Source organism: Exophiala bonariae, assembly GCF_035927105.1.
Source record: "Exophiala bonariae strain CCFEE 5792 chromosome Unknown scaffold_13, whole genome shotgun sequence".
Taxonomy (NCBI): domain Eukaryota; kingdom Fungi; phylum Ascomycota; class Eurotiomycetes; order Chaetothyriales; family Herpotrichiellaceae; genus Exophiala; species Exophiala bonariae.
The window spans coordinates 331026-358788 of NW_027042488.1; the positions used below are offsets into that span (position 1 = coordinate 331026).

At 49.6% G+C, this 27763-nt stretch overlaps 10 protein-coding genes across 10 annotated transcripts; 5 read left to right on the forward strand and 5 right to left on the reverse strand.

The window, feature by feature from the left end:
- Window positions 1-2623: 2623 nt before the first annotated feature.
- Window positions 2624-6058, forward strand: LTR84_002433 (uncharacterized protein; the record flags this gene model as incomplete). Its single annotated transcript, XM_064846043.1, has 1 exon — window positions 2624-6058. One exon carries the CDS (start codon window positions 2624-2626, stop codon window positions 6056-6058), a length of 3435 nt encoding a protein of 1144 aa, XP_064706268.1.
- Window positions 6059-8558: 2500 nt separating this feature from the next.
- LTR84_002434 (uncharacterized protein) lies at window positions 8559-9887 on the reverse strand (the record flags this gene model as incomplete). Its single annotated transcript, XM_064846044.1, has 4 exons — window positions 8559-9535; window positions 9629-9664; window positions 9698-9712; window positions 9773-9887. 4 exons carry the CDS (start codon window positions 9885-9887, stop codon window positions 8559-8561), a joined length of 1143 nt encoding a protein of 380 aa, XP_064706269.1.
- A 256-nt stretch (window positions 9888-10143) lies between these two features.
- LTR84_002435 (uncharacterized protein) lies at window positions 10144-10440 on the forward strand (the record flags this gene model as incomplete). Its single annotated transcript, XM_064846045.1, has 1 exon — window positions 10144-10440. The coding sequence occupies one exon, from the start codon at window positions 10144-10146 to the stop codon at window positions 10438-10440; it is 297 nt and encodes a 98-aa protein (XP_064706270.1).
- A 65-nt stretch (window positions 10441-10505) lies between these two features.
- On the forward strand, window positions 10506-12284 carry LTR84_002436 (uncharacterized protein; the record flags this gene model as incomplete). Its single annotated transcript, XM_064846046.1, has 2 exons — window positions 10506-10742; window positions 10803-12284. The coding sequence occupies 2 exons, from the start codon at window positions 10506-10508 to the stop codon at window positions 12282-12284; spliced, it is 1719 nt and encodes a 572-aa protein (XP_064706271.1).
- Window positions 12285-14605: 2321 nt separating this feature from the next.
- Window positions 14606-15809, reverse strand: LTR84_002437 (uncharacterized protein; the record flags this gene model as incomplete). Its single annotated transcript, XM_064846047.1, has 5 exons — window positions 14606-14770; window positions 14826-15414; window positions 15464-15546; window positions 15610-15694; window positions 15775-15809. 5 exons carry the CDS (start codon window positions 15807-15809, stop codon window positions 14606-14608), a joined length of 957 nt encoding a protein of 318 aa, XP_064706272.1.
- A 460-nt stretch (window positions 15810-16269) lies between these two features.
- Window positions 16270-17076, reverse strand: LTR84_002438 (uncharacterized protein; the record flags this gene model as incomplete). The annotated part of the gene is made up of 2 exons (XM_064846048.1): window positions 16270-16631; window positions 16788-17076. 2 exons carry the CDS (start codon window positions 17074-17076, stop codon window positions 16270-16272), a joined length of 651 nt encoding a protein of 216 aa, XP_064706273.1.
- Window positions 17077-17767: 691 nt separating this feature from the next.
- LTR84_002439 (uncharacterized protein) lies at window positions 17768-18608 on the forward strand (the record flags this gene model as incomplete). The annotated part of the gene is made up of 2 exons (XM_064846049.1): window positions 17768-18164; window positions 18301-18608. 2 exons carry the CDS (start codon window positions 17768-17770, stop codon window positions 18606-18608), a joined length of 705 nt encoding a protein of 234 aa, XP_064706274.1.
- A 58-nt stretch (window positions 18609-18666) lies between these two features.
- On the reverse strand, window positions 18667-19344 carry LTR84_002440 (uncharacterized protein; the record flags this gene model as incomplete). Its single annotated transcript, XM_064846050.1, has 1 exon — window positions 18667-19344. The coding sequence occupies one exon, from the start codon at window positions 19342-19344 to the stop codon at window positions 18667-18669; it is 678 nt and encodes a 225-aa protein (XP_064706275.1).
- A 1337-nt stretch (window positions 19345-20681) lies between these two features.
- LTR84_002441 (uncharacterized protein) lies at window positions 20682-22573 on the reverse strand (the record flags this gene model as incomplete). Its single annotated transcript, XM_064846051.1, has 3 exons — window positions 20682-21933; window positions 21990-22277; window positions 22335-22573. 3 exons carry the CDS (start codon window positions 22571-22573, stop codon window positions 20682-20684), a joined length of 1779 nt encoding a protein of 592 aa, XP_064706276.1.
- Window positions 22574-23581: 1008 nt separating this feature from the next.
- LTR84_002442 (uncharacterized protein) lies at window positions 23582-27704 on the forward strand (the record flags this gene model as incomplete). The annotated part of the gene is made up of 3 exons (XM_064846052.1): window positions 23582-23680; window positions 23761-24676; window positions 24736-27704. 3 exons carry the CDS (start codon window positions 23582-23584, stop codon window positions 27702-27704), a joined length of 3984 nt encoding a protein of 1327 aa, XP_064706277.1.
- Between the last annotated feature and the right edge of the window lie 59 nt (window positions 27705-27763).

Here is a 27763-nt window from a genome sequence, read left to right on the forward strand (position 1 = left end):
TACATTGCACCACACTCGGAACGCTCCTACTCAAGGCTGTGCTCGCCTGTCGGCACTGGTCTGCTCGTTTTGTTGAATGAGGAGGCCTACAGATCCTTTGGACCAAGAACAACCCTGATGAATGATTGCTCGATTGTAGGGAAGAAGCCGAGTTTAGTTTCTCTCTGCACCAGTCAGGAGTTTATGAGTAGTCACAGCGAGGACTAGGAATGCCACGATAGTAGCGTACCTAGTACGAGTAGTTAGTAACACTTTTTCTAGTCCTTGGATCGGGGAGACCATGGTGATGTCCGGAACCCAATCCAGGTTAGCATGATGCGAAGCGAGACAGTTGGCTCTGCACACTGCGGGTTCGTCCGGAAACTCGGTACTTGTTGGCAAGAATCCCTGGTCCACTTCGCAAGGAATTCTCGCACACAGAGAATAGGAGAAGTAGCGGTGTGTTACGAGGCTGGGCCGGGATGAACTTCGGTCCAAACAATCAAGAAACGCACTCGATGCAACAGAACATAACTACAAATAATAATGCATCACAGAAATGATTCCCTTTGCAACACGGGATGTAGGAGAGTCACGGATGATGGGGGGATGAGGTTGAATTGGCTAAATGAAGTATGGTGGTGGTCATATTGGGCAGTGGTTCGAGTCTGGGGTAATGGTCTGCAGCGCTTGATGTGGCTGTCATGAGATCATAGTGCCGATGACGGCCCTTCATAGTAGATAGATGAAAAGACTGTGGTAGGACAAGCAATATGATGTCAGCGCTTGAGAGACCAGAAGAACAGAACCAATTGGGGAGGAAAAGAAAGAATGCATTTCAGTATGTTCATGCCCAACTCAAGGCGACAAATCTGAGTCTAAGGGCTGAGGGTAATGCTTGTGACTGGCCGTGACGCAGGCGTTTGGCAGAAAGATGTCGACGGTGCAGTAGTCAGAATTTGAAGGAGAAGCGAAGGCACTTGGGCGTGGACAACAGCCACGATACGATGCACGTGGATGGGGTTGAGCAGGTGCATGGCGAATGATAGTTGCAGTCGGAGAATTACAAGGAGTGGGAGTGGTCCTGGATAAATGTGATATATGCTCAAGAAATGAAACGATGCCATGAATAGGAGTTTTCCTGCTATTGAGGCCGTATCATGATAATAACATGAACCCATTGCGACAATGACAATTCGGATGCATTTGCGAGTAGTTCGGTATTCCAGAACTTGCCTAGGTACATAGGTACTTGGTTACTATGGCTCACAGGGCAAGGATTCGTAATGGGCTTGGGCAACAACAGCGAGTCCTTCGGGGGGATTGAAACCGATCTTGGGCTGCTTGTCTGCCTTGAGGATGTCCGCCTCCGTTAAATCTACCTAGGTAGTTATAGTAGGTACATCACAGACAGACCGAGCATTCAAAAGGCAAACACACACAAATAGTTAGGGGCCATCTTGGTCCTCAGCTTCCTCAAGGAATATTCCATGCCCTCTTAGCTGGTGGGAGGCTGGGGCTAGTGCCCTTAGCCCTCGTGGCGCCTTGGGCCTCGGGCCTGCCTGGCACCTGCACAGTGCACAGATACCCAAGAAGGCGGACGTTCACTTAGGGGAGTGCCCTGGGTCCCCACCGACCCAAGGACCCAAGGACTTCTGGTCAGGCTGCATTTCTCAGGCATTCATCAGGCATACGGGCACGGGGGGAGCGGTTCCTCTGCATTAGAGATGCCTAGGGATGGAAGCTATTGGGTGCTCTGCTGAAAAAACTGCTGGGGCTGGCTGGGGCCAGGGAGGGCCACTACTGGCAGCTGGAAAGCTTCCACTAGCGACCGCTGGGCACTTGCCAGCGAAGGTCCTTTGTTCTAACCGCTTTCCGATGCAAACTCGACACTAAATCACACCCAAAGTTGCTTCTCAAACACTGCCAGGACGTTCAGTCCCAACTGAATTCCATCCTATACTGCGATTGAGTGGTAGTGACATTGTTGTAGCCCCGTCCACTTCGATTCCTGCCTCCTGCCTCCTACCTCCTACCTCCTGAGCCTTTTGGCCTCGCACAAGCGGTGAATCAGCATCGAAACCCACACCTGTTACCGGACTCCTGCTCGCGCCTCACTACTACACACTGCCAGTGTCCTGGAATCCAACCATCCGTAGCGTGCAAACGGTCCGACCTGCAGCAGGACCAGCTAAAGACCACTTCTCAGCCAGGAAATCGTTCCAACATCACTCAATCTCAATACTTCTCACCATCATCCAGTCTCCTGCTAATTTACCATCAATTTCCATCAAACCTGCGCACGTTAACGTAATCCCAAACTTCTGATCGACTTTTCATCCCATCGCTCATCATTTGGAACCTGGTGCGTCCCAGCTACACCGCCTTGGGCCGGCAAAGCCACACGACCACGTCTCTCCCACCAACAGTTCCATGTTCCGGTGCCAATAACATTGCCTTCTCCCACTTCGGACTCGTCGAGACATTCTCACTGTACCACCACAATCAATGTCCAATTGCCATTTATCCGCATTTTGTTGCTGTTGTGTTACCCAACCCTCGATAATCCGCCGAGCTTGCTGAGGGTCGCTCCGCTTGCCCCTCACCTGGCTCGCCGGCACTAACAATCGTCGACCTTCACAATATGGGCAAGAGAATTCACAATGTTGATTCACCCTTGAGACAAGTCGACTCTGAACCCCATCAACACAAACATTCGTTTCCTTCGGGCATGTGGCAGAAAATTCATCATTTCTTTGCCAAAGATGACCCGACTCAAAGTCCGATCGAATGTACCGAGGATGACCAATGGCCCAGGGAGTGGGATCGATCCGATCCCTTCAAGCACGATCTATCTTCGTCAAGGCCTGTGGGAGTCGGACTCCCAAGACAGGCTACTTTCAGGCGTCAAAACTCGGAGAGGCGAGAACGACTTCTCCCTATCGAGCCCTGTCATGCTGAGCGAAGAGCCGTCTCTTCGACCCGGAATATATCAACATCTCTCCCTAGACCGAGGGCGACTTCATCACCCCCGAATTGGGAGCCAGGTAGATCATCTGCTCCCACCGTAGGCTTCTCGGCCAGGGCCGAAGCCACGACGATGCATCCCAACATCATCGCTGCCACTTCACTTGAACCAATCCTTCAAGCTTTATCTACTACAGACGACCTCTATTCGCAAAACGAGAACCGACCACCTCGGCCCCCTTCGACTACCTCTTCGGACGAATCTCATTATGGTGACAGACCGGCGGTGGATGATAAGGCTGACCTTCGAGCGGAACTTGATAGTCGATGGATTCTTAACCTGAGTATGCACTTTAGAGACAAGTCGGACCGGGAAAAGTTTTTCGTCACCTACGCCCAGACACCGAATCATTGGCGACGGGTTACCGTCTCATGTGATTATCGGAATGCTGAACCCGGGTCCCTGGAGATGGATTTGAAAGAGCTTCAATTCCAGCGAGACAAAAGCTTTCAAATCTACGAATCGATCCGCGACTCTCTTCCAGAGATCCAGTTCTACGATACTGTCACAAACCTGAAATTGGAGACCACCGATGGTAGATTGCATGTTCATGTGACTGAGGATGTGAACGAGATTATCCCATACCCACCTCGAAACACTGTTGCTCACATCCTCAACGACCATGAATTTCAACCAATGGAAGTTCGCGAAAGTGAGTTGATCTTCGATTCTCATTTATCGGGCTTTGTGTACAAAATTCGACATAAGGGGAGGGTTTTCATCAAGAAGGAAATTCCTGGTCCTGACACAGTGGACGAGTTTCTGTACGAGATCAATGCATTACACGCTCTTCACGGCTCTAGTAATGTCATCGCACTCGAAGCGATTGTGGTCGATGATGTCCGAGAAAATGTCAAAGGTCTTCTCATCAGCTATGCTGAGAGAGGTGCCATTGTGGATCTTCTCTACGACCATAGAGGAAGTACGCCCTGGGAAGATCGTTGTCGATGGGCAGAACATGCAGTCCGTGGCCTCAGTGAGATACATGAGGAAGGTTATGTCCAGGGTGATTTCACTTTGTCAAACATTGTGGTAGACGATGACAACAATGCAAAGATTATCGACATCAACAGACGAGGCTGTCCGGTCGGATGGGAGCCTCCCGAGATCGCCACCAAAATTGCAAGCAATCAAAGAATCTCAATGTACATTGGTGAAAAGTCTGATTTGTATCAACTAGGGATGACGCTCTGGGCGTTGGCGATGGATGACGATGAACCCGAAAGACATGCGCCACCTCTGAGTGTGGATGAATTTCCCTCAGAGGTACCAGAGTGGTACCAAACCATTGTCAGGATCTGTTTATCGACTCGCCCTCGGGACCGACTATCAGCCAAGGATTTAATTGACTTGTTCCCAGTCGAGAGCTCAAGCTCCTCAGAAACACGTACATCACAAAGAAAGCCTCCGTTGAAAATCTCCCCACCGAAGAACTACATAAACCCTGCAGATGCCGTCGAACGCGATGACATTGAGCGGTTCAGCCACAACCAACAAGATTTCGATTGCCATCCCTACTCCCCAGAAAGCTCAAGAGATGATTATACGTTCACCTATCCGAAATCTTCCAATTATGAACTCGAGAGCCAGAGCTCGGCATATGACAGGCCAAGAGGTAGAAGACCACCCACAAACTTTGCACACCTTGGAACAAATGAGAGACGCCACTGGATGCCCAACGATGTGACCGCGGCTGTGGTTGACGAAGTTGAACCGAACATTGTCGCCATCTCCCCGGGTGCCGATCGTGAGTTTTATGACGAAGTCGAACTTGGAGGACACCCGTACTTGCTGTCTAGAAGCACATTTAGCCGAGAAGAAATGGAAATCCTCGGGGACGATGCATACGTCGAGAGACAATCTGAAGATCAAGTGTCCCAATTCGATGGCGAGTCCATAGATGTTGCTGGACCCATGGACCTGAATCAGCTATATTCTTCTAGACGCCCGCTCCTAGTGACAAGAAACTCTACCACAACGTCAGATATTACACCTCGAGGGAGCCAAACTATTCTGCCTACCTATAGTCCTTCTCCACCAGCAGAGTACGTCACTGAAGCAACACCCTCGGCGGTGGATTTCAATGAGATGGGTAGTCATTCCGGTCTTGCAGCTTCAGGATCAGTAACCGATGGACAAGGAGATGACAATGCGAGACAGTGGAAGGCAGAGCGTGGGTTTCCTCCAAGATTGCCATACGAAGACAGCGGTTATGACGAACCTCTGAACCTGGGCGATGATGCTGCTTCCTCCAACGTGCCAGACTTGAGCAGTGGGTCAAACCCATCTGGCATAGCGGAACTTAGTAAACCTCCTGCTACCGATATGCAACCTTCTGGGCAGCTTCAAGGTCCTATATCAGGGCCTTGTGAGCTCTCAACCACCAATGAGGGAATCCGTCACCAGAGTTCTGGCGTTGTCACCCCGTCTGGCTGGCCACAACCCGCTTCAAAGACTCCCCTGAACGCAGATATATCTCATGGCCTATCAGTCAACACCCTTCATACGTCTGGCCCTAATCGACTTGTAAAAGGGACGAGTGAGGAGGACATTGCCAATACTCCCAAGGACATCACGCCATGTGCCCTACTCTATGGAGAGGCCGAAGGTGCTTTGATCTCGGAGGACCCAAAACCACAAGATGCTGCAGCAGTTCCTGAATTTCAACCTGCTACTGGCCTGTCGCCATTCGCAGAAGACGCTGATCGAGCTGCACTCACAGATCAGCAAGAGGGTACTGAGGAGCTCCCAGTGCGAGACGGCGTAAACGTTGTCCATCAAAGTGTATCCAAACCAGATGCTCCCACGCAAATGGCCGGTCCCGAGACCGACGGGGATACAGAGCGAGAGCGAGAGCGAGATGTGGTAAATTCTTCAGTACAAGTCGACATAGAGATACATGATTTCGGCGCGTCCCCCAACGCGGCACCTGCAATCTCAAATGGAGTTATTGTTGGCAAATCGACTGATAGCACAAAGTCACAACAGGTGCTTAAGCATGAGGTCAAGGAATCAGACCCTACCGTCACAAGCACCGATGATCGTACCTGAACCAATTGTCCAACATCTTTCAGACCAATCCATCAATACTGCGTCTGAGAGCAAGTTTGCTCTCGGGGCTACTACAATGTAGCAGTGGTCTGGAGGTGTGCCCCTAAACTTGGAGTCAGACTCCTTTCATTATTGATGTCATCGACAAAGACTTGCAAAACTCCCTTGCAAGCCACCGTGCTGCTGCCTCATTGTAGTATACCACTATGATGGCGATCTCTCTGGGGTGCCGCAGTCCTCATACCGGTCTATCATAACCTAAAAAATTGTATTCGCTCACTGGCCGGCATTGAACACGACAAGCTAATTACCTACTACGTCCGTTTACGACCTATAACACAAATTTCTGATTTGAACATTTCAGCGCTAGAGAACGAAGCTACGACAGCCGATGATGAATGCTCTCACGAAGACATCCAGACAACCAGCCGCAAGTACTGTGAATTCTCCAATTTTTGATACATTCAGTACTGCACCTTAAAGCGAATGATACCACGAATCAATTGCAATGACCGCGAGGCATTTTTTCTTTCTACCTCGCAGACTGTTCGGTATTTTGCAATATAACGACCTGGGCGAACGGTAAAGCATGGAAACGGGTGGCTTAGCAAGCATTGTTATTTCTTATTAATAACCATTGCATGGCGTGTATTTTTTTGGTTCATTTCGTGTTTGTCAGTTAGCCACATTTCGGGAAATTTTTTATATTTATCCTGTGGAGGAATGGCGGTGGGGGTCTTTTCTGGCGCTTTTTCAAGTTGCTCGGTCGCAAAACCAGTGACATCTGGCTGATATGTTTTCTTCTGCATGTAAGACAAGGATAAGAAGTGGATTGTTGGAAAGAGGAGTCGGCAACTCTATGTTGCTGCTATTGGACATCTTTTTGGCAGGGAACCCATTTGTTCTCTACCTCAACGAGGTAGACTGTAGCTTAGGTTCGTTTGATAGTGGGTTTCTTTTCTCTCTGACATTTGTATACTGGCGCTTTGGGAAAACAAAGAGGTCACAACTATCAGCACACTCAGTCGGACACGTTCAGCAACTCTTACAATCAAGTGGGTTGCAGGTGATCACAATGAATAAAGAGCAAATGACTGACGGTCACGCACGATTTCCAGTATGAAAGAAAGAGAACGAATCTGAGAGGTGGAGCTCATTGCTAACATAACGATGGGAGGAGTTTGACCATGAGACCAACGACTGCACGGAAATGAATACTTCCTTTTCTTCTGGGGTCTCGTCTACCTTTTCTTCACATGTCAGCTGGAGTAAAAGACAGAGCTGTCCAGGCGAGGCGCCGATGGGCCGATGGGGGCCCACGAGATGTTGGGGCCCGCAAGAGAGAGCGGGGGAACACACCCTCGGCGACGAACCTGGTTCTTGTTTCCAGGGTCCGAATAGGAATTAAGAGAGTGTCAAGGGAGGGTCGATGGGCTAATCAGGTATATGAGAGCCTCACAACCGGGGCCCCTCGATGGATGGATCATGGACGGGACGCGAACGGGTCGGCATGCGTGGGCGAGGAGCAGAATCGGGCGTTTTGTCTATGTGCGGGATTCGATTGATCCCGCTGTTGAGGACCTGCCTACCTCACAGGTCCACCAGATAGCTTAGGGGCGCCTGCCTGCCTGCCCTAGTGTGCCAGGGCAATGGCAGGCGCAGTGGGGATTTTGGTAGGAGTCTGGGTAATCAGGTAGGTACCTCCTTAGATAGGTACCTAGGTAGCGTAACGTCCACCGTGAGGAGAGAACAGTATCACTCACGGAATGATCATGATCACGATCAACGACTGCAATGAAAAAAAGAAACCCGGTTCAAAGTCTATGAAATTACATGAACAATGAAGAGTAGAGTTTAACATGAAGAACTATCAGAGGACGCGAAGGACTCAGTCCTCCTTCTTCTGCTTCTCTTGACTCGGGGCTAGAGCATTTGGTGCATAGCAGCTTCAGGTCCACACAGAGTATCTATGGGGGCGATTGCTCAACTAAACAAGTGCAATGAAATGCACAACGGTGCGGTTTTGGGGGCCTCCATCGGTGGCCGTTGGCAACAGTGGCGTGAAGACCCGGTGCCTCTCTGAGCACTGAGGTGTTGAGACACTCGGAAGCACGGTCGGTGGGTTTGGCCGGGAGCCCGTCTTTGTTACTGAGGAGGCAGACTCTGCCAGTGTGAAGTAACAGATGCATGGCACATATGCCTTTCCCCGATAGGTTTGTGCCCATGAAGTGAGGCGCCAAACCACGAACTTTGACTGTTACAGCTAGTCTTGGGTTCAGGTTGCGTGGAAGCTGGCCCTTCTTGAGATGGGGCATCTGTGAGTGCTTAGCGTTGGCAGAGCACGTTTTGTTCTCTGGATCGCGGTTTGTGCGGTTTCATCCTCTGGGCTGCTACTTGTTCGAAGCTGTCAGATTGATTTTCCCCAATCCAGAGAAAACTGACCAGCATTCAATGGAATTCACAGGTCCACGTTGAAGACAAGCCACTTCATGGACGGCCATCAAGTTTCGATTGGAACGCGATTGGCATCTATTAGATCGAGGTTGCGGCCGATAAACACGATCTTGCCATCCACCGGTCCTTGACTGTTATCAGACTTGTCCTGCGTCGATGGTGGGGGCTCGATAATCTCGAAGATCTCCCGAACCCCCTGAACCACCCTGATGGTACCATCTGTGAGCGCAACCAGGCCTTTTGTACGGTGAATTTCGTACCTGCGCGTCTGTCCCTGCTGTCGTTCATCTGCTTCCCAAAGGACTGTCTCGAGCCATCCTTCTAGGAGAGGGAGTTTCTGTACATCAAATGGTGGAAGCGGTAATGTGATAGTGGAAATGGTTGGATCAAGGTGAGAGTGACCCTTGGAAGCAAAGGATGGTCCTTCCGAGGTACTGGGAAAGGTTGAGTATGCCGAGAGATCGAGCACCGTGCCAGAAAGGTCATCGACCCGCGAGTGAGAAGTGACTTTGATTTTCGCAAGTCCATTGATGGACGTTATTCGCTTCTGGACGATTTCCAATTGAAGTTGGTCAACGAGATCGGTTTTGTTCAGTATTATTACATCGGCGTGGGAGATCTGTAGGTGAGCTGTGGTCAGGAGAGGAGTATCATGGTGGTCATGTTCTTGCTTCTGTCCTTGTTCGGTCTCGGCAATCTCATCCGGTGCGGGCTCATCCAGACTTTTCAAAACATTTTTTGCGTCCACAACCGTGACTATTCCATCGAGATAAATACTGCTTCCCAATCCTTCATCAAGCCAGAACATAGGCGCAATATTTCCTGGGTCTGCAACGCCTGTCGTCTCAAGTAGGATATAGTCAAAGTCCTTTTGGCTATCCACGAGCGATTCCAGTGCTGCCACACCTGATTCTTTGACACTGCAACATATGCAACCATTGGCGAGGGGGATCCATTCAGTCGTTGATTCAGAATCCTTTGAGACAGTCAAGGATTTTTCAATGTCAGCCGTGTTGCCAAACTCTGTGAAGAGAACACAAAGTCAGTGTCTCCAAGACATTGATAGATTTGGTGAATCTCAAGGTACTCGATGGTTTGTCATGGCCATGCACTTACCGTTCAGCAGGACTGCTATCTTCTTCCCATGTTCAGCTGTCAATATGTAATTGAGCAAGGTGGTTTTACCTGCGCCAAGATAACCTGTCACATAGTATAAGCGCTCTTAGTAGCAGAGCAGGATTGACAAAGAGCCAAAGCTACCTGTGACAATTGTGATGGGGACCTTTCTCATCGACTGATCAACTTTGGTTCGGCTAGAAGCCGATTCGCCATTCTCATGTACATCAATGAGATCTGGGATCTCGTCCTCGTCCATGGTTATTCTGACGAACGGGCCTTGGTGTCTATAGTTGGTGACAGGGAACAATACAATCGCGCAGGTCAGGGTTGAGAGATGACTTTATTGCTCTCTCGTTTGCACGCACGCGCTACGATGACCAACAGAGGTGGTCTTGAATCTTGATGCCAGAAAACGCCAAGATATGTGTCATCGGCTACGCCCGTCAGAGTAGTATAAATCTGGTGCCATGTGTGGCCGCTCTTACCTTGCCACTCACGCTAACCGTATTGGAATGGCTTCCGCCAAAGATCTCGATTCCGCTGCTATTAGCGATGGTGGCCTCCAATCTGAACGAGGCTCCGACAAAGCCTCCCGTGCTTGTGTCGGGGAACGCTCTGTCCAGAAGTGGGTCGACGGCATTGACGTCGCTGACGACCCAACCGAAGACGACAGTGACAACGAGGATCTTCGTATCTATCGCATCCTGCCAGCAGCGCATAGAGATCCAGACCGAGAACGTCGTTCAGCGGCTCCTTCTCCAGAAGCGCGATACCCACCTTCTCCTCCACCATCACCTCTCAACAACTAACAATCTCCTCTCCTCGTACCCTAACCCTACATCAGCAGATCTTTCTTCCCGCCCCTTGTGCCAAGATGACGGCAGTTACTCCCTCTCATTCGGGCGTCTCGCCATCAAGCTCCCCACGCCTACCCTCGCCTCCTCCCATTCCAGAAGTTCAGTTCGGGCCCAAGAGTCCTGGAATCAGTGACATGAATGATTTTCAACTTGAAACATCCTCCAGACCAGATGAAGGTGCTGCAAGGAGGATAAGACCCGGCACCAAGGCCGCAGATATGGCTATGGGTCCCCCGCTTGTGCCACTGAGTCAGGCAAGTACTGACTGACTGCTGATTTCGAGATCACATAGCGGAACTGACCACTCTCTCTAGCTTGACTCACCATTCCAACTCCAAGAGCATCTCAAAGCTCAATATGCGACACTGACACACACCGAAGCCTCCGATCGAACCATTCCCATCACCAAAGAGACAGCCATACAAATCACCACTCCTCCACAATTAAATGAAACCGAGTCTGTGGATAAAAACCTCTGGCTTTATGAGCTATGTCGATTCCTGACCCAGAAGGCAAACATTGTCTCAATTTTCCTCATGAACGATACGCCTGCATGCTCGAGTCAGACATGCCCAGAAATGCGCGCCAGCGAATGGCAATATCTGTGTGCTGTCCATGATCCTCCAAAGTCATGCTGCGCTATTGATTATTGCAATCATACGCTTGACTGGGCTGCGAATGTCCTCACCAGTCCAAGAAACTTCCCCTCACGCCTCGCTCTGGGCGGTGAGGGTGGAAATATTGCAAACAGCATGAAACACCTTACCAACATATTTCGAAGAGTCTATAGGATCTTTGCACATGCTTGGTTTCAACATCGCGAGATCTTTTGGTCAGTGGAAAGCACATATGGCCTGTACATTCTATTCAAGACAGTCTGCGACGCATACCACCTGATACCATCAGAGAGCTACACAATCCCAGCAGAAGCCGCGGGGGCTCCAGAGGAGAGTGAAAGTTCCACCACATCCTTGGACGATGGGTTTCCACAAATCCAAGTTCTACGTAAAGAAGTGTCGACTGAATCAGGAGATGGCTCGAATACACCGCCAGATAATTTTACAACCAACGTCGTCAATACGGCAGCCACAGCTCGTCGACATAAGCACAAGCATACACCAAGCACTGGAAGTTTGGTTGACACCATCACCGAAGGCCTCGAAGAGGAAGACGAGTCTACTCAGACACCAATCGAAACTACGGCTCCAGTCAGCCAACTCCCGTCATCAACGGAAACCTCCGTAATCTCCACGGAAGAGAAAGAGCCATCACCGGATCGACAATTCCCCAAGCTGGATCTCAGTGCGATCGTCCCTCCGTCTGAACTTCGTGCACCTGAAGATCCCACACCCACGCCCATTCCTGGGGACATCGATCCTCTATCTATTCAGACATCCCAACACGCAGAAACCAACAACGAAACCACCAAGGACGAAGTACAAACACCAGACTCTGCTAAAGCAACCTGGATTACAGATCCAAGTGGCGAGGAAGAAATCCGGTCACCATCCGGAGGTAGTATTCGAACTGGTGGATCGGATGTACTGCAAGCAATACTGGGGCATATCTCTGATGGAGATGACGAAGAAGATGAACGAGAACGAGAAAGACGGAATAGTACGGCTTCAAACTCATCCTTTGGAGGCAAACTGAGTCCTGGGAAACCTAACTTAGGGACCGGCGGAAACAATGGATCCGAGACAAAAATCGAAGTTACTGTAATTGAAGACGACGAAGACGAGGATGGGCCGGTTGAAGATCAGAAAAAAACCGGCGGAGTTGAGACAAGTAGTTGAACTATGGAAGTGAAGACTTTCACGGTGTTCGGTGACCCATTGGCTCCATTATTGAGACACAATGATCCTTTAGAGGCTCAACATGATAGCATAGGGCCCTGCAGCACGACATGCTTGCCAGAGGCAGAGACTGGAATTTGATGCAAGCTCAAAGTAGTTCCAGGTAGAACTTCGACAATGGTGATGCTAGTGTGATGGCCTGAGGCAAGCAGAACCAGAGATACCCCTACCAATACTTGAAGCAATATCAATCACAGCATAATGAAAGCTTCACATGCAAGACTAGCAAATTGGAAGCCAAACCTCAACGCTGAGGTGACGGTCCCGGACCGGACCTGGACCTTCATGTAAGCCAAGTCTCAAGACACATGGATGCAAACGCAATAAATTTGATCTCGGCTATAAGTCCGGATCTTATTCAGATAATCATCTCCTGCAACTCGCGTTCCTTTTTCGGGATGGGTTATCATCGAGGCGCGCATAGATATACACAGAGCCCCAGTAATAAGATTGAGGAGGCCTACATTTCATCGACTAATACTGTGACATTCAAAGGCTATAAAGGGCAAGCGCTGATAGCTCTTGCTTCTGTGGCACACCTGTCCCCAGCGGGACCTCAGGGGAAAAAGGTAGACAGCTGGTCGTCTCGTGTCTGGTCTAGCCCTAGTCCTGACTGCGATCCAAATCTTGTTTCTTCGTCTCTAAAGGGCAGGAGATGAAAATAGCTCGGATCACATCTTGAGCCACACATCCCGTAATCTGTTGTCGAATGTTTCTTAAACAATCAGCTGCCCCCTGCATAGCCCGGTCGCAACTTGGCCATGCGTGGTTCAATGAGCGGATGCCATTGTGCCATGAACGTGATTGCTGTGTATTGGGCTCATGTCAGTTCCTGAATGAGACCTTTTCTTCGAGGGAACTCGAACACCGACATAGAGATGGGAAGTCGATGCATGACGGCTGAAAGGGCTGGCTTCTGGATCGGAATACGTACCCCACATGATATAACAACTTGCGATACTGAGAATCAGAGAACTGCGCCATATCCTAGATGTAGCTGTGTGTTAGTCCCGTTGTGACTTTGGGGGGTGCGAGGTTGCAGGTTCTGCTGTAGTAGGCCATAGATACGTACGTCTGATTTTCACCCTTGGGGCTCAGAAACCACGCGCCGACACTGAGTCCGACGACGATCACCAGGCCAATGAGTATTGACCAGCTAGAAGATTGGATGAGTTGTTAGACTATGGCTTTGTCTCTTGAGGTTCATTGGGTAACATTGAGGACGGGTAGAGGGGTATGATAGTGAGTGACTGCGTTGCCCGTGCTCGGGGCTGTAGTTGGTGCTCCGAGTTGCTGCGTGGGCGGTCCCTGTAGAGACTGGATGACCCTATCGTGATCTCAGATAACTGATTGAATGTGCTCACAGTATAGCACCGAGCGGCGTTATCGAACATGTCCCTGGCCATTAAGAGAGTCCAACGCTCGACTTCCAGTCGACCAAAAACATTCCAAGATGGCAGACTGCTGTCCACTGACAGAATTCCGGAGTAGATAGGTGGAGGAGCACAACGCATTGTGCCGCAGTGATATTCGAGATAGTGGCAACCGACACAGTGAGGCAAGTAGAAACACAACTTACCCATTGGCCATTTCGTGATGTTTCTTTTTCTCCTTTCCGCAAAATCTTGTGAATGAGCTCTGCGCTCTCACTTCTGCTCTTCGATGGTGGCGCCTCTCCGAATGTATGGAAGGTGCCTACGGCTTGGAGTAAGAGGTGGCTGTGTGTTGGTAGACACTGAGGGATGTCCTGGGGAATGTTGAAGTCTATCCTGGTAGATAGGAAGGTAGTGTTGAATTCTTGAATAGAGTCGTGTAGGCTTTAGTGGTTGTTTGGGAGTGCACCTCAATCCACGTCCACGGCTAAATGTTTGAATGGGCAGCTCTGAGCCATCAACGACATGGAGATGCAGGTGCAAATGGAGATGGAATCCCATCAGGGCCCACTGCGCAGCCCCCTTCGGCTAAATCGCTGGATTCGTGATGCATATACACTAACCGGACATTAGTGGGAGACTAGCGGGATGTAGTTTCTAACATTCACATCCATATTATATTTAGATCCCTAACACAGTTTACCACGGAGGTATTCGCATTCCAATCAATTCAAGCTTCATTTCTAGAAAAAGACATATAGAGTGATACCTGCCCTATGGTAAAGTCCCAACAAGTCCATGATAGAACACAGATACAGTTCAGTCGCACAAGTGAACAAACCCTAACCAAACTTATGATAGAAGGAGTAGTCAATACAGGGGGAATGTTCAAGCACCTTCACGGCTCTTGCGGTAGTTGCTCTCTTGTTCGACCTGAAGCTGATCAATTTCGGGAGCGAGCTCTGATAGAATTTCATAAGCTCTCTTATGATATTCCAGCTGAGCCGCGATCAAGTCGGCCAAATTGCGGAGTGGCTCGGGAGTGTCGAGAACCTAGTGCTGTGTTAGCGGACATGTTACCATATGGCGATTGTAGCTTGAGACTCACGTTCTTCATGACACCTTGTGCCTCCTCCACCTGGGAGACGAAGTCATCTTCTTTGGCTTCGATTTCCGCACGTGCCTCTTCGCTCAAGGCGCTCTCATCATCAGGGTTATGGCCTCGCCCAGCAATCTGGCTCTTCTTCGAAGCCTTGGTGCTGTCCAACAACAGGCGGCTGTTCTCCACGGCCGTTCTGGCCTTGGTCGCAAATTGAATGTTGGTGTTCAATGTAGTGTTCCAGCCAGCTAGGAATCTAGCCTGGATGGCATGATCCTGCGCCAAACGAGCCTCGCCGACCTTCTCTTCAGCCAAAGCATACTTTTCGAGTGCGGAGGCGAGCGGGTCTTCACCGGTTTCGGAGGTGTTGTGTTGTTGGATGAGCTGGGAGCTGGCGAGAGAAGCCCGAGCAATGGCGTGGTTGAAGGTCTTAGGTTGAGGTTTGGCAGAAGGGGGCGCCGTAAAGGCAGCTTGTGCTTCGGAGGTGTTGGAAGCACGAGAGAGGAGGGTCACCTTCTCCGAAATGCTGCGACCCAAATCTGTGAAAGACTCTCGAATGTTGGGAGGATAATCGTAGGCTTCATTGGTATATTGATTTCTGACTTTGAATCAGAACAGGAATACCTGAGGATGATAGTCATACTTACGTGACAGCCAGTAGCTTTTGATGGACCAATTTCAAGGCATCGACCTTCTTCTCGAGCTCGATATAGTCGGCGGGGAGTGCAGTCTGGGGACATGTCAGCATCCTGGTTCCTGACAACCAGCAGGCACAGCCAGTAATGCAACGCACCTTATCGTCTGCCTGTCCCAGTTGTTCCTTGAGGTATTGAGAACTTCTCTGCGCAAAGGGTGAGACGGTTGTGTTGAAAGCAGAACTGGTGCCGGCGAGTCAAGTTAGAAATCTTTATGATTGGTTTAAGGGGGTTCCTTCTGCGGCTCTCTCAGCTGAACCTACCTGATGTTCTTTCCAAAAGCCGAGAATTTGTCCATGATTGCGATGAGATGGGGGAATGGAGGAAATGGTTGAGAGGAACGGAGTGAATGAGAGGGGTTGTTGATGGTTGTTGATGGTTGGGATGCGCAGACTGCAGGAGGAGGACCAGGCTACGAGGATAAACAAGACTGGTCACGACGGGTCTGACATTGACACGAGCACCGCTCTCCAAGCATGCAACGGTTTGAGCACATGAAAGCCAAGACTCTGTCCCCTGTTGAGACAATTTCTAACGCCGCTTTGTAGAGAATCGACCACCCGGACAAAAGTAGGGAGGAGCAGGCGCGATACCACATGCAGTCCATTCTATTTCTACCTGCCTAGGTGTCTAGTACTCGGCATTGCTAGGTCGCCATCACTGGTTGCTTCTACCCTCAATCGCCATAAATCCTCACATAGTATGAGCTCATGATCGATGGCCCTCTTATGCGTGTTTTCCGCTCGCGATCAGCCAGGTCATAAGACCGCTGTCAACCCCAGGAGGACCACTCCGACCAAGCTCGACAGTCCAACAGTATTTGCCACGGCTCTGTTACTTGTCTCTGCTGCTGCCGAGCTTTCAACCGAGGTTTCGACTGCCTCCGTGGGGCTCGAGGAAGGGATGGTAGAGCTCGCTGGAGCACTAGTGCTACCGCTATCAGAGACAGTACTTTGAGTTGAGACAATAGCACTAGAAGTTGCCGGTGTGGGTGTGTTGGTCTCGGATGTGCCAGATGCCGCCGTGGTGATGCTGGTCGAATTCGGGGTACCAGAAAGATCGGGGAGACTCAATTCTACTCCATACGCCATGCAAATCCCTTGGGCGCCCTCGGCCGTCACTTCAGATCGCCATCAGCATATCATGTTTGTATATTGCTGGATTCTTGACAGGACTTCAGGGCGGCGAATGGAGTCCACCTCCTAGCCTGTTCTGTTTCAGAACAGGCAGAAGGTGCTATAAAATTCTCGAGGAGGCATCAACGTATCAGACTTACCAGCGCTGTCTTCCTGACTGCACAGCTGTGGAATCAGTCCTACCAATTCGCTCACAAATTCCGTATTCTTGCAGATGCATTCGATATCAGTCAAAGGGCAGCCAGACTCTTGGATCGCCTCTAAGATTGCTTGTTGCTGGAATAAAGAATACTCGTTAGCATACGTCCCCTGAAACCGAAGAATAGCATTCAGGCTGCCCTCACACCACATTGGGGAAGATCCAGGATAGTTCCGACCTGGGCGAGTACGATGGGCGTGGAAACCAAGGTAGTCGCCAGGTAGAACCATGTGATCTTCATACTGCTATGTTTTGTCAAAGGGTCAAGAAATAGTGATGGCAAGATAGAAATGCCCTGGGTGTGGGTTTCCACGAGCAGCCCAGATGCGCAGAAAGAGTCAAATTACTCGGCCTTTCAACTTGACAACTGGAGAACCAAATTATGTGCAACAATGCGGGCACTAAATCCTCGCTCCAGTACTCCGTTTTACGGAAGTATGTTTTTCGCCATCATCCACCACGCCAAGTTTCCTAGGCAAATGCTCTTTCTCCTGGCGAGCCCTCTCACAACTGAGGACTTTCTCCACTTTCAGCTGCATAATGTTCAGATGCATCTGACCGGGAGGATTCATTGATTGGTTCTGACCTAGGGAATCCAACACGCAACGTAGACGCCAATATGGAGGGCATTGGCTCATTACCAACTGGGGAAGAGCCTCAAGCCATATGAACGGACTAAGCAGCCGAGGTGCCCTCCTGCTCCAATGATGGGTCCGAACTCGGATCCCTGTCCAGGAAGTCAACAGTGGAGTCTGGAATGGCATATTGAGAATGTCAGTCCAAGACTCACTAGCCGCCCCTTCTCGAAGAGTCGCTGTCTCTTAAGCGCTGTACCATATTGTTCTACTCTACTACCACTTCAATCTTTCTACGAGTCTTGACTGAGCGACCTGTGAATCCTCAACTCAATAACCCTTCATCATGGGGGTTGTGGTCGCACCCGCACTGATCCCAGATATCGAAAAAGTCTACGACTGCTATTTTGAAGCCTTCAAACAGGAGCCGATGGCCGCGCTCATGCTAGACGTGTTGTTTCCAGGTGGAATCACAGATGAATTCCGTAAAGAGCACACCAAGGCAACGCTGGACTGGTGGCACAAGAGCACCACGCAATACACCTGGAAAGTCGTCGACGTCGAGAAAAACGAGATCATCGGCATGATATTAGCCGATGGTTTTGTTGCCCAACGCTCTGAAGAGGAGCGCAAGTACTCTGGTCTGCCGTGGCTGCAAGGTCGCGAGCGGGAACGCGCCGAGGCAGTCGTTCGCCCATTATGGGAAATGAGAGAAAAGCTCTTCGGTGGCCGTCCCTACATATGTGAGTCTTTGTTCGTATTTTCCTCTTCAGCCCCTACGTGCCTTCCTGTCTACCCCCCTAAGATTAGCCTATCTAGTATCAATTTGTACGCAAAGCTGCCTGGTTCTGAGCTTTCGCTAATGCAACGTGTCCACAGACGTTCATGCAATTGCAATCAAGCCTGAGCACCAAGGTCTAAAAGCCGGCATGGCTTTGATGTTGTGGGGAGTGGATCTGGCGGACCGGGCGGATTTGCCTGTATACATTGAAGCATCGCCATCAACATGGACGATGTACGAAAGAGTAGGATTCGAGCGCATCAACGAAAAGCTCGTACACAAAAAAGAGGTCCTTGGTGTTGATGAGGACATCGAAGTACCACTCATGGTGCGCATGCCTTCTGCGGCAAATGAAATGACCTTTGACGAATGGCGGGGAAGGGATTATCCGCCATTTGAGGGTTAAAATAGTAATATCGCTCTAGAGTGCGATGGCCAACTGTAGGTGTAAACACTCTGTTCGTCTACTGCATACCCTCTGGCACGCAGGCTTGGACCTCGTCGCTGGCCAAGAAACCCTTCAAAATAGTCACAATAACCTCCAAGCCAGTCAACCAACTTTCCATTGCCTTTACCGTTGTTCCGGGATCCGTCCCTTGACCACTGAGCCGAATGAACAAGTCTTTACGACGAGGCGCTGCACTCATGGCCGCACGGAATATGGGTCGGATCACCACCGTATGATACGGCGACAGTGTGACCTTGTAGCTATCGCGAAATGACTCTCGCAGCTCCCTCTTCGGATACCTTTCTGTCACTGGAACATCCTTGTTCTGTGTGAGGTCAGACCTCAACGCATGCGCTAGAAAGTCGAGACCACGGATGAGCCACGTGAGCCCCATGGTGGCGGAATGATTTTGTGTTACCAACTCATCCTTGACCAGATGCTGGAGTGTGCTCGACGGGTGCGATGTCTGAATCTGTCTCGTCCGTACCCGTTCTATGTTGAAGGCCATGTCATGCTTTATGGGTGCAAAAACGGGCGACCCGAGGAGGTCGAATATGGTGATTGTCGCTTCGGTGGCAGCAAGAAACTCTGTTGTTGACACATGTTGATCTGCAGATACCGGAACGTCTGAGAAATGGGTTTTGTGCACATCGAACCATGTCTGACCTACAGGAATGGCTGTCCGTGGTGGCATAATTGGTCGACCAAGTTTCTCGTTGGGTCAGGCTAGAAAGCAATATTGGGCTTTGTTTCAGAGAGGACTCGGTCAGAGACAACGGTATGGTCCTCCAATTCTGCCAGTCCATTCACCTCAGCCAGGGAGAAGACTGATGAGGTGGAGTCGTCGAATAACTTAGGCCTCATGGCAATGCTGAAGGGCTCGAATCCCAAGGGCTTCCACTTTGAATTCTGCCTGTGTGATTTCTTTCCACATACAGATGCCGCGCATACACCATACAATGGCGCAACGTCAGAAGTTGTTGCTTTCCCGAGGGCATCAATGCCTTGGCGCCGGTGTCGCTAGGGGTGGGGATGATCGGGTCAACGTGCCCGTGGTCGATATCGTAAGTCTCTGAGCATACAGTGCCAATTGCCGACTGGTGTCGACAAAGCAGAATTTTCAAGCTAAAACCAACGAACACTTTGTGTGAGGGATTTTGGTCCAATTCTAAGGTCAGTTCGATATCGGAATGGAAGTCTCCGCTGCCTTGGCGCGGCATCTTGGCGAAATGGACGGCGGATCTGATTAGATTAGATAATTACACTAAACTCTCGTGACGAGGTACTTCCCGAGATACGGAGTAACTGAGGTATAGCTCGCCTAGGCATTACGTAAGGCTTTGAGATACATCGTACTTGTACTGTATTGTCTTGTATTTTTCGGAAAGAACGTTGTGGGACTAGGCGAGGAGATCCACAAACCTCAATGTTGGCCGACGTCAAGAGCCTTCCTAGATATACTGTAAGTCCCAAGAGCATGATTCATTGACAGCACCTTTTGATCAACATAGTACCTGGTAGGCGACATGTGACAAAGTACTGGAAGAGCAACCGAGCTCATGGAAGCTAGATGATTGGAGAGGGGCATTATAGTTTGAGTATAATCACTGTCAGCTCGAGGGCAGACTTGCAAAAGGAGAAAAATACTAGTATCATTATGTCGCCCCAGTGTTGCCACACACAACTTCCATAACCTTGAGTGATCATTCTTGCCTCTAGGAAGTCGGTATGGCCCCCTCTGAACGATTTTGGGCATCGTGACGACAGCCTTTTGATTTCTTCCGGCATATACAGTGATAGCCTGGAAAAGGCAGGAATTAGCATGTAATACTATCTGGGGTCATTGAAGAATGCGGATATCTGCACGATTGGGTAGATACTTTCTCTTATGTTGGACTTGTCATGGCCTGGAGATGCAGTGTTGTGGGATGGTAGTAAGCCAGAGCAAGATGAACTCATTGGGTTGACAAGTATGAATAGGGGTAACCGATGGCATAGGCACTCACAACTCGAGGTTATCACAAGCATAAGCTATATAACACGACCTTGGACTTGCTTCATGTCCTTGATACGAATATCCCGCCAAAGCGCCACACATATCAATGCACCACCCAACAATGCGAGACTTGTAATAAGCATGTAACGTTGTGCCTCACCATACGCCCGATTGATTGCCTCTCGAGCAGGTGTGCCAGGTCTATAGTACATCTGAGCGATGATCGACCCGTAGACCTTGTCCGCATCTACTTCTGGGGGGAGATACTTTCGAAGAGCGGCTGGGAAAACGCTGGTCCAGATCGCGGTGGCCACCGCACCTCCCATGGCGCTTCCAATACTACCGAATAAATTCAAGATGGCGATAATGGCGGCGATATTTTGTTGATTTGACGGAGCCATCATAGCCAACTCTCCACAAAGCACAATCGTCCCGCCTGAAAAGGCCGCAAAGATCTGAGTCATGACGACGTAGCCAATATCACTGCTGGGCTGACGAAACTGTATCATCAGCCCAACCCCAAGCATCATCAGGGGAATTGCAAAGTACAACGCCAGCCATTTGAATCTGCCACTCCACCGGATCAAGAGCCCAACCACAACAGCCCAGAGTGAAGAACCCACGCGGTAAATGGCACTAACGTAGCTTGCATTTGTGATGCTGAGACCCCATACCACCTGTAACATAGAGAAGAAGTAGCTTCCCCAGACCATTGAGTTGAAGAACACACAAACGAACATCAGCCCGGCGCAGAAGACTGTTCTGTCCATCAGGAGCTCGAAGGGGATGAACGTTTTCTTCGCCCAAAATCTCTCCCAGAAGGCGAAAAAGATGAGCAATGCGCCACCAAAGGTGATCATGCAAATAATCATTGGGGAGCGAAATTTGCCCGATTGGTAAGAGTAAAGGCTGAAAGGTAACAAGAAAAGTGCCATACCACCTGCGAGAATGATGATACCGAGAAGGTCGATCTCGATCGCATACCGTCTCAATGCCGACGGACGAAGGCTAATGTGTATATGATCAATGAGCCCTTGTCTCCTAGCCTTCCTCTGATTGTAAAGAAAGAGGAATACTAAGGGGGCTACGACCAGAGGAACTGTGATAGCAAAGATGCCGAACCCCCATCTCCAACCAGGGCCTTGTATGACACTCTGGGATAGTGGGCCTCCTAGCCAGGTGGTAATGATATACGGCGAGGTTGCGATAGAAAGCATGAGTGTTCGATTCCTGAGTGTCGATGTGTCCGAGATGAAGACTGTGAGGCAGTAACTCACTCCCTGCGCACTAAATTCGCAGTTGTTAGTGGGGCCAGGTTGGGTATTCCGAGGATTCATACGCACCCGGTCACAGAGAATACTTGGGCAGCAGCGTAAGTCTGTACGTTCTTACATGAAGCCATCATAATGTATCCAATAATCCAAATGAATGTCATCAAACCAATACCCTGGGGTCTGCCCCAAGTGTCGAGTATCTTCGCGGTCGGAATCTTGGCTAATCCGCCAATGATGCTTGACATGATATTTGTTGCCGATGTCAGAGAGTGTAGCGAGAATGAACTGGTGACATAAGGATTCAAGGAGCGAAGGACGACTTCTTCCATTGAGATGACAAAGTAGATGAACCAGATGCTTTACCAACCTCAGCTTCTTCAACAGTCCTGATTATAAAGTGTAGTGGTTACTTACCAGACGTGTGCACCGATGAGATTTGTTCTGGTCCAGACGGTTGTTGCTGCTTGAATCCTTTGCACACCGGCCTGAGCGTCTCTCGAAACTTGTGTGATTTCATGATCGTTTGGTGACTCTTCACCAACATGTGTTCTGTCTTCTCCAGAACTCTCATGTTTGGAGGGTGCTTTGAAGAAGCTGTGTAGATGCTCTTTCAACCCGGGCTTCGCAGAGTGCTCGTCTGGGGTAGATGCCATGTTCAGCTCTCATGTTCAGAACAGGTACCGACAGACTAGTGCTCATGGTTCCGGCATGATATGAGCGAGCACAAGAGACAGTGGGCTTGATGTGAGTTTTTCCTAGCCCCCTGCAAATTCTTAATGGTGTTGAGTGCATGAAAATCTATCTTCGTCCTAAGCAAACGGCCATGAAGAATTTTTGATTGTTTTAAGCGATATCGGCTTTAACTAGTCGTTGCGAAATCGAAGGGAAGAAGCTACAATAATTTGCTTCGAACAGGGCCAATAGAACTCACACTGGTAATACGGGAATGTGTCGGGCGACAGGCGACATTCGATGTCGAGTCTAGCCTCCACGAAAACATATTCATCCTATCAAGTAATGCCAAGTGCCCGTGTCGCGCACACCAAGTATCATCAGATATCGATAGCTTAATAGCAGTCCAAAAATGCAGAACGATGGCATATTTCGCTAGCTGCAGCACCTTGGGAACCTACAGTTTGTTGTCAGAGGCAAGAATTTACTAGCCTGGCAGCAGACCGGGGTTGTAAGTGCATAAGGACAAATTTTCACATTGCATCAAATGACCGCAAGTGGGGTGATAAAGAACTGGTAACCCAAGGCTATCGCCCCTTTAGGAGAGCTTGGCGGCATTGCTTGGCAGGGAGTCGCATGGGGCCCACGACTCTTGCGAGGCGGGGAGGCTCTTGCCTTGCCCGAAGTCGGCTTCGGTCCCAACCACGTTGGTGATCTCTCATTGCTATCAAAGGCCACGAAGCCTGAAAGCCTGGTATGATCGTCATATTTGGGGCAACTAGACCGGGGTGGTCCATCTCTCAGTGGTCACCGAAGCAATAACAATTGTGGGTAAACTGTCCAACTTCTACAACTATGTGACACCTCTACAGTCTTACTTGGCGACCTGCACGGCTTTACACAAGACGCTCAATGTCCCGTGATTTGACAAGAGGGCTGTGATTGTATCAACGCCGTCACTAACCCACAGCACTACCACCTCAGTACGAATGGCAGTAGAAGGCATGGACGATGGTCAGAATCAGAATCAACGCGCCGTCGGAACAGGTGCTGCATCATCAGAGCAGCAGACGACTCCATCTAAGTTGGTGAGAAGTTTCTGTCCATTAGAGCAATCCCCTATTTCACTGTTGAAGCAAGGGTCTTTTGTGTTAACTGACAAGCGCAGCCTCTTTTAGTTTACTTACAGATGCTTCGATATGCGGCTTCAACAGTGACGGATAGTTGTCTTATGGTGATTGGGATTATTTGTGCAATCACAGCGGGCGTCCCATATCCTTTGATGGCGATTCTGTTTGGAGAGCTCGTGAACGACCTCAACAGTGCCTCTTGCGAAGTTGACAGCGTCGGCACTGGCTATAGCTATGAAGATGCTATCAACAGAAGAGTGCTAAAGCTTGTGTACATTGCTATCGCAGCATTCATGCTAACTTTTATCCATATTATTTGCTGGAGCATCATTAGCCATCGCCTTGCATCCCGATTGAGACATGATTATTTTCAAAGCATACTTCGCCAAGATCAAGCTTTCGTCGACCAGAACCAGGCAGGCCGGTTGGCATCACGCCTTAGTGATGATATCCAGGCTGTTCAAGCCGGCACCTGCGAGAAGGTTGGAATCTTCATCGCCAGCCTTTCATTCTTTGTTTCTGCCTACGTTGTCGCATTTATCAAGGATACAAAGCTGACCGGCATACTGGTATCGCTGATACCAGCTTTTCTCATTGTCGCTATTGTTGGAGGTGCCTTCTTTCAAAGATTTTCGCTCCTTATGACCGACTCTGCCTCCTCTGCAGCGTCCATAGCGTTAGAAGCACTCTCAAACATTGCTGTGGTGAAAGCATTTAGCGCTGGGCCACGGCTAGAGAGCAGATTTGCAAAGCTCTCGGCGTTCAGTCGAGGGCAGGGCATCCACAAGGGCTATGTGGCGGCTTTGCAGGCAGGAATGCTTTATTTCGTCGCGTATTCTGCAAATGCCCTAGCCTTTTGGCAGGGTAGTCGCATGATCGCAGACATGCTCAACGGCAAAGGCCGTGGAACCACGGTTGGGGAAATATATACCGTGATATTTGTCCTCATTGATGGTATGTTTGTGTCGATCGCTCAGTACATGGAAGTATAGCTGATATATCTTAAAATTCAGCCTGTGTGATTCTGGGCTCAACGGCTCCTCTCTTGCCAGTGTTCGGGAGTGCTGCCGCTGCCTTTTTAAAACTGAAAGAGGATATTGATCGCAAAAAGTTACTAGATGGCACGCTAGATGATGGCGACAATCTATCTGCTGCCACTCCTGGGAGGCTCGACTTCCGTAATGTCTCTTTCAAATATGCGTCACGAGTTGAAGATTTCGCGCTAAGAGAACTCAATATTTCGTTTCCCAGCGGTAAAAAAACAGCCATCGTTGGGCCATCTGGGAGCGGCAAGTCTACAATTGCAGCATTGATCGCTAGACTCTATGATCCAACTGAAGGAAAAATTCTTCTCGATGGAAAGCCTCTGTCTGATATCAATATTAGGAATCTGAGAGGACTTACCGGTCTTGTTCAACAGGAACCACTACTCCTTAGTCAGTCGATACTGCAGAACATAGCCGTCGGCCTCGTGAACTCCTCGGACCCGACACATGAAAAGTTGAAGAGTTGCCTGGGGGAAAAGCTATCAGCAAACAGACATGAACTTATCGAAACAGATCAAGCTATTGTCAATGAGATTGTAGACCTGGTGAAGAATGCGGCGCGGTTAGCGGACGCTGATAGCTTTATCCAGACATTCAACCAAGGCTACGACACACTGGTCGGTACAGGTGGACTGTCTCTCAGTGGCGGACAAAGACAGAGGATTTCTCTGGCACGAGCTCTTGTTCGGAACCCGAAGGTACTCGTCCTAGATGAAGCTACTGCTTCCCTAGACTCAGCAAGCGAGCAACGTGTTCAATCTGCCGTGAAAGAACTAGCTCAGACGAGGACAGTTATCACTATTGCCCATCGCCTCTCAACTATCAGACACGCAGACAATATCATTGTTCTGAGAACCGGTCAAGTCGTTGATCAAGGGACTTACGATGAGCTTATGTCGAGACCTGGCCTATTTTGTGATATGGTTCGCTTGCAAACGCTGAACGTCTCCAATATGAGGAATCAAAACACTCTGTCAACAACAAGCTCGTCGCATACTTGCTTAGATATGGCCACAGACAAAATGAGTGCAGGTCTGAATATCTCTGGGCCCCATGAAAGACCACACAGGCGCAGTAGTCTTAAGATATCACCAACTGGGATTTGTCCACCCCTCTCTTCGTGGCAAATAATGAGAAAAATGAGTCATCATGCTCGGCCAAACCTGCGCTGGATTATTCTGGCCATGATCTCTGCAGTTATTGTTGGGCTCACATTCATCGCTGCAGCCCTGATATTCGGAAACGTCGTTGATGCTCTCAGCCCATGCAGAGCCACCATCAGCCGAATCCTTCAACTCGGCAGGTTTTTTGGGGGCATGCTCTTCATGGTGGCTAGCGTAGAACTCTTCGCGAACTTCTTCAGCTGGTCATCATTTGCGATAGTTGCAGAAAGGCTGCTGTTTCGGTTGAGAGTGCTTTCGTTCAGATCTCTCTTATCGCAAGACATCGAGTGGTACCAGGCAGTGGGTCATGATCCCTCGACGCTTCTATCCGTCATTATTAAGGACTGCAGCGCGGTCGGCGGATTTAGTGGTTCGATCATGGGCACCATATTCTCCATCTTGGTCAATTTCTGTGTTGCAGTGGTCTTGTCACATGTAGTCGCTTGGAAGATCGCTTTGGTATGTTTAACGATGGTACCTATTCTGTTAGGGGCTGGATTAATGCAACTACTCAGCTTGTCCCGCTTCGAAGAACGGTACTCAAAGGCGTTTGAAAAATCGGTTGGCATCTGTATAGAGGCAATGAACTCGTTCAAGACTGTTGCTAGTTATTCTCTGGAGCAAGAAATCATGGACAACTATCGCCAAGCCCTGGAATCCCCGCGCAAGGAGATCATTGTCGCCAGCATCTTTACAAACGTGTGGCTTGCGATCTCCAGCAGTGTTAGTTTCTTCATCTACGCTTTTGCATACTGGTGGGGTTCGCACCAGATCATCAGAGGTGAGAATACTCAGCGACAATTCTTTATTGTACTTGTGGCAATGTTGGTAAGTGCTCAGTTATGGAGCCAGATGTTCAGCCTTGCTCCTGAGATATCACGGGCCTATGCAGCTGCTTCACGAGTACTCAACATGATAGGCGATTGCTCGAGAGACCTCTCGTTCAATGAGCCATCTCCACCGAGTAACGACGCTGATGATCTCGAAAAGTCGGCAGCTACCGAAGCCAGCACGCAGCTTCCGATTAGGGCTGGAGCAAGTGTTTGCTTCTCTTCTGTCCACTTCGCCTACCCATCAAATCATGATGCACTTGTGCTGAAGAATATCTCCTTTTCTATTCAGTCTGGCGAATTCTGTGGGCTAGTGGGGCCTTCTGGGGCCGGCAAATCAACCATCTTAAGTTTGCTACAACACAGCTACTGTGCATCATCCGGGACAATCAGCATTGATGGAATAGACATATCAGATCGGGACTTTCGGAATGAAACTGCAATTGTACCCCAAGACAACATGCTCTTTTCTGGTTCCGTTCGATTCAACGTTGGACTTGGGGCAAGACCTGGGCATGAAGCAACAGACGAGGAAATCGAACACGCCTGCAGGTTAGCCAGCATTCACGAAACCATCATGAAACTTCCGAATGGATACGACACTGATTGTGGGCCTAAAGGTAACCAGTTGTCCGGCGGTCAACGCCAGCGATTGTCAATAGCTCGTGCTTTGGTTCGCCGGCCACGATTGCTATTGTTGGATGAGAGCACCAGCGCTTTAGATGCCGAGTCTGAACATGCCCTCCAGGAAGGACTCACTCAAGCAGCTCGTAGCTCTGGCACTACTGTTATTGCCATCACACATCGATTGCATACTGTCATGAGGGCAGATGTCATCTTCATGGTGGAAGGTGGGACTATGGTTGATTCAGGAAGTCACAATGATTTGATGAAAAGAAATGAACTCTATAGATTGAACGTGCAGCAGCAAATGCTCCAATAGACTCAATACAAATGTAATCAAAATTGAATCGATCTCATGTACAGGACTCAAGCCTCTTT